This window comes from Elephantulus edwardii, unplaced genomic scaffold (genome assembly GCF_000299155.1).
Source record: "Elephantulus edwardii isolate Elephantulus edwardi_28Jun2011 unplaced genomic scaffold, EleEdw1.0 scaffold00007, whole genome shotgun sequence".
Lineage (NCBI taxonomy): Eukaryota > Metazoa > Chordata > Mammalia > Macroscelidea > Macroscelididae > Elephantulus > Elephantulus edwardii.
This window is the reverse complement of record NW_006399757.1, coordinates 832231-838450: the sequence shown is the minus strand read 5'-3', so window position 1 is coordinate 838450 and position 6220 is coordinate 832231. Positions and strand designations below refer to the sequence as shown.

Genomic DNA, 6220 nt, shown 5'->3' with positions numbered 1-6220 from the left:
GGGATTTCTCTCAGTTACTCAGACTGTTGTCATTAAAAATGTTGTAACACTATAGAAAGATTTTATGAAACTATTTTGCTGTTAGAATTCACCTATTGTTTTTGGGTATACTGCTGAATCAGAACCAATCCATGCATAGCTGACTCCCCAGAGGGATTTCAGAGGCAGTAAATTATGTGGGAAGATATTACTCATTTTTCTCCTAAGGAGAAACTGGTGGATTTGAATCTTGTACATTTGCATTGACAGCAAATTCCTCAGCACTAAGCCACCAGAGCTCCCTTAGGAATTCAGGTAATCTAGGAAACTTTACACGTGATAAATGTCTAACTAGGTCACATATTATTCAGTGATTAAAATTGATCATAAATTTAACTAAGGATTCGGTATAATCTGATATAGGAAGATGTCTGTGGAATAGGAGGGTAACACCATGAATCACTACGCTGAATGATATCCCTAGTGATACCATGAAGCACAAAGTCTTCTATTTTGCAAACAGAACAATAATGTAAACGTATTAACTGATGAAGTAGAGATTGTAAAAAAACCTAGGTCCCACATCACATAATATATGAAAACGTTACAAAAACTTAATGGGCATCTCATAAGCACACGATAATATTAGCTGTCACTATTACAGCTGTACCTTCAGGGTACTCTCTTGGCTCTGAAAATTCCTTAACTTTACATCTTGCTTATTGCCCCCTGCCATGATAACTCCAAGATTAATGACACAGTGTTTATTAAGTGCTTTTGAAATCCCTGAAGTGTTACAATCAACCTAAGTACCAGTTTATTTATGCAAACTGTGTCTACCCAGCAAGTCCACTTAAATATCTATGATTGGGAATTTCTGTCTCATAAGGTTTAATAAATTATTCCCTCTGGCTCCAAAAGCAAGTACTTTTTCAATGACAGTGGAAGAGAAAGCAAAGGAATTGCTCTGTGGCATCTGTTGTGCAGCATTCTTCGAATGGCACATCTTGATAAATGCATGAGAGTCCTTGGAGAGTTGCTGCAGACCATGAAGAGAGAGTGGTAGAAATCCCAGTATCTCTGGAAAGGCAAGCACAGTGGGCTGCAGTCAGAAAGGCCTTACGGTTTACATTAAGAACAATCAATGAAAGATACATTGCGTCTCTACTTTATAGAGCCTCTGGTAGTAAGACAAAGCTAACCATGAAATTGAGACAGGAATTGACAGAAATTGAAGAAGTGTAATCTAAGCAAAGGGGCAGTAATATTTTATCATTCAGAATACAGGAAGTAAAGCAAAATAAACCCATGTGAATTGCCACGACCAGTTCTAAAGCAATATAGTAATTTTGCTCTTTTTCTTAAACTTTTAAAATATTTTTTAAAACTATGCACAGAAAGCCATATACCAATTTAATAATTACAATCCATACAATACAATAACAACAAAACCATTCTTATGCTCCTTTTCTAAATTGTTTCTCTCTCATTAATAGAAACTCACTGTCCCTTCTAAGCTTCCTAACTAATCTTTCAAGTTTAAAATAGTAATTTTAAATTCATCTAAATAGCAGTGTGTGCTATGAATGTGCCTAGTGCATCCTATCCATTCAGATATTTAATCCTTGAAAATGAGGGTTAATGAAATTCCAGCAGGTTAAGTAACTTGTTAAAGCTAGACAACAAACAAGTAGCAAAATAAAACTGTGCCTAATACATGTGCCTCCAAGCCAAGTCAACGTTGTGTTCTATGGTGGCTATCCCTCTCTATATGTTGGTAGCAGCTTTTCATTTCTGAAACTGCATACAGGAGGCTGGAAGGAAGCACTGTTTTGCAAATTCAGCAAAACGCACACATGGACTGTTAGCTTGATTCTGTCAGTGGTTTTCTGTATTATCCATAAAAAGGAAACATACATCCTGCTATTGATTTCTAACTCCTGGTGACCTCCTGCATTACAGAGCAGAACTGCTCCACAGGGTTTCTTTGGCTGTAATCTAAATGGAAGCAGATTGCCACACCTTTCCTCTGTTGAGCTGCTGGCTGTGTTCAAAGTACACATTTTCAGGTTAATAGTTGAATGCAAATTTTTTTTCTTCACCTGTAGATTTAAATACTGTGACTCCTGCTGCTTTAAGATACTGAAAAAGAAATGAAATAGCTAAACATTTTAAACTTTTGGTAAAAGAAATGTTACATAGTGGATCTCAAATATTATTTCGTTCACCTAAATTGATGGAAAGAGAGTCACACTGTCACCTGTCACTTTCATACCCTTCAACTCATTCATAAATGGAAACTCCCTCAACATACTATCAAATCCTATGCATTTGATGCATTTATTTAATCACATGCTTAAATTTTCTAATTCTTTATCTCATTACATTTGTGTATGTCTTCAAAGGATTCTCAATTTTTTTTCTTTTTTATTTTCATTGTCTTCTTTTCCAACACAGCCTAAAATGTTTTCTAGTGACACTGTAGAAAGTGAACTGATAATTTACCTCCAAATCATCATCAGGGATGGCTCTTTTCCATTTCCCATTCCAACTGATATGTTCATAGGCATTGACTACAACTTCAATTGCTTTTGGACAAGAATGACAAGCTTGGATCACCTGCGAAGGAAACACCACATTCCATTTGTGTAATAATAAATATATCATTCATTCATTCACTCTTCTCATAGAAACATCAAAACTTTACAGTGTCTCTTAGGCTCCGTGGAGTCCTGAGATGTCTATGAGTCTCATGTGTTTTGAGTACTCACACTGTCAGCCCCTTTGTCCTCTGGTCTATATGATTCCAAAGGCCAAAATAAACAAGACAGAATGAAGAAAGCAATTGAAGAGTGTGTTCATAGCAGAGTTACCACCAGAGCCTTGAAAATTAGAGAAATGAACACAGGTATAAGATCACCAGACTTGGTTTGTTGTTTTAAGGGGCCATTGAGTCAACTATGATTCACATCAATGTGAATAACAGATATGAGCCTTGTCCTATCCTGCTCCCTCTTCACCGTCTCTGGTACATTCTAGCCTGTTGTTACAGTCACTGAGTCAATCCAGTTCAATACTCTTCCCCAACACCACAACTCAAAGGCATCATTCTTCTGTAAAAGCTGCTATCCAGCTTTCAGATACCTCCTTAAAGAATTTTAAAGGAAGCACAACCTGAGTGCTCCTTAGAGGCAAGGATGGTGAAACTTCACTCCACGTACTTTAGACATGTTTTCAGGAGGTATAAGTCCTTGGAAAAGATAGTATGTGAGAAAAGGTGGAGGGTCAGAGCAAGAGAGTAAGATCCTCAACAAGATGGATTGACACAGTGACTGTAACTCTGATATATTTGAGTCCGTTGTTATTTATACTCATTGTGTCAATTCATTTTGTTGGGGATCTTTCTCCACCCTTCCCAGCATGATGTCCTTTTCCAAGGACTAGCCCTCCTGATAACATGCCCAAAGAGTGTGTGACAAAGCTTCACCTTCTTTGACTCCGAGGAGCAGCTTGACTATACTTTCTCTAAGATAGACTTGTTTGTTCTTTTGGTAGTCCATGAGATATTCAGTACTTTTTTCTAACACCACAACTCAAAGGAACTGATTCCTTTTCTTTCATCCTTATTCACTCTCCAACTTTCAGATGCAAAGCAAGTAACTGAAAAGACCCTGGCTTGGGTCAGGTAGTCTTAAAACTGTTATCATTACTCCTTACCACCCTGGAGAAGCCCTTCACAGCATATTTTCTCAATGCAACACATCTTTTGATTTCTTGACTACTTTTACCAAGTGTATTGACTATGGATCCAAGCAAAACTAAATCATTGTCAACTTTAACCTTTACTCCATTTACCACAATGTTGCCTATTGGTCCTATGATAAGGACCTTTGTTTTCTTGAATTTGGAATGTAATCAATATTGAGGTTGTAATTTGTTATATTCTTTATTAAGTTCTTCAAGTCTTTTTCATGTCAGCAAGCAAGGTTGCTGTAATCTGTATAATGGAAATCATTGATGCATTTTCCTCCTATACTGATGACACATTCTTCTTCATATAGTCTTGCTTCTCAAGTGATTTGTTCAGCATATAAATTGAGTAGTTTTGGAGAAAGGATACAACCCTTAACTAACTTCAAGAACACAAATATAAAGAGTAACATAATATGGAAATGTAGAGTACAGTAAATTACAACACAATTTGTTTTGAATATTTTTACCTTCGTTCTAAAGACAATTTGTTATAAGTTTGTATTATTTAGCTTTTAACAATGGCTGCATTTAACAACCATGTAACAAAATGTCAGTAATTTAATAAACAGCTCTCATGAGCTAGTATGAGCCAATGCCAGTGTACTAATGCTTTTTATTATTCTTATATTCACGTAGCATAACCACAAACTCGGCAGACTATGTGTATCAAAGCTTCACATGAGAGGAGACATCAGAATCATCCTGTCCAGTGGTTGAGTCCATATTGTTTAATGGAAGAATCTAATCACATGCATCCTCGGAATACAGCATGCAAAGTCACAGTGCTGACCATGCCTTTTTCAGCCAGTGTGAAACAAACAGCAATCCTCTGTCATCCATCCATAAAGGACAAGCAAAGTGGGCTAGAGCCAAACATCACTTATAATGGACCTCTGAAAAGTCAGCATTTCTGAGTAGAAAATGTACCTCAAAGGATATTTATTTGGAAACACAGCTGTTACAGAGGGTAGTCAATTTTCCAGCACCTTCATTTTGGAAAATTGAAGGAAATGGGCTAATCACTTCCCTGTAGCTGGGATGTGAAGGGTAGTTTGGTAACTGTATCTTTAAAGGACAGAGAATATCTGAAGCCAACTTAATGCTTTGGACGACAATTCCAAAATACTATCAAGTATCAAAAACTACTAGAGTCAGATGGGACTTTAGATGTCATCCAATCTCTGTACCCTAGAGACAGAAAATCAAAGACTGAAGAAGCATGCAGTTAAAAGAAGCTTGAGGATTTCATCTTAGGTGTTCTTAAGTATGTATTATGGATTGATGTTACTTTAATCTTTATAAATTGCCTGGTTATTATTTTTAGCTTTTAAAATATTATTTTTATACTTTATAAATTTTATAGCCTTTCATAATTTTATAAAATTTCTATCATACAGAAGTTTCACTTCAATCCCGAAGGCACACAGTTTGAATCCACCAGCTGTTCCATGGAAGAAGGATGGACAATCTTCTTCTGTGAGATTACCTGCCCCTGAAAACCTGATGGAAGGTCAGCTATGGGTCTGTTCCGACTCAATAGTACACACTGTCAACATACTTTATATATATTTATCATTTATTTTTACATATTGTTCATATTGTTGAGGATATACACTACAAATATACATTAATAACATTTCAATACAAAAAATTCAATGACACTGATTATCTTCTTCAAGTTGTGTAACCATTCTAATCCTCCTTTTCTAAAGTATTCCTTCCTCAAAAACACCAAATCAATCATGGAGCACTCAGGAGCAATGATTTTAAAAAATGCTACATAACTTGGGAGAGACTGGAGAGCATTTTGCTGAGTGAAATAGCTCAGTCTCATAAGGACAAATACTGCATAATACTGTTACTGTAAAAATAGAATACTCACTAGAAAAATATGTATGGGGTTCAAAGCATGGAAGGGGTGATAACAGAGAGGAAAAGATGGGTAAGGGAGAAACCATACAATTTGGTGTGTGGAAGGAGGCAGGAAAGGAAATGGGCAAGATCCAGTGGGGACCTAAAAAGACAGGATAATGGTGGGCATAGTTCAATGGTGATTAATTTTATAAAACATAATGAATAGGAATGATTGTATGAAACACAATAATGTGAATAAAGAATAGTATGAAACCCAATGTATACGAACTTTATAAGCAAACCAATATATGTTGCTGTTGTTGTTAAATGCCATTGAGTTTTACACAACTCATAGTGACCCTATGAACAAAAGGCCTGAACACTTTTATAACTTCCATCATTTGTCCAAGTTCATAGTTTCCAGAGGCAAGCTTTTTCAGAAGTGGATGCCACTCCTGCTTCCAACCTTGTTTTAACTGGGGAGCTCCACCAAACCCTGTCCACCATGGATAACCATTATCACATTTGACACATCAGTGTCACAGTGTTTAGGATGACAGCAACCACGAGTTACCTCTGTACAGCAAATGGACAGACAAGTGCTATACCACTTAGAAGAATGTTTGACGAAACA

General features: G+C 36.4%; 1 protein-coding gene across 1 annotated transcript in view; it reads right to left on the bottom strand.

The window, feature by feature from the left end:
* Nucleotides 1-870: 870 nt before the first annotated feature.
* Nucleotides 871-6220, bottom strand: part of ASB4 (ankyrin repeat and SOCS box containing 4) — a 108275-nt gene continuing 102925 nt past the window's right edge. The window contains exons 4-5 of the mRNA XM_006880221.1: nucleotides 2485-2598; nucleotides 871-1059 (exon numbers count right to left, since the gene is read on the bottom strand). Coding sequence (XP_006880283.1) covers nucleotides 871-1059; nucleotides 2485-2598 — 303 coding nt within the window. The remainder of the gene's footprint in view (nucleotides 1060-2484; nucleotides 2599-6220) is intronic.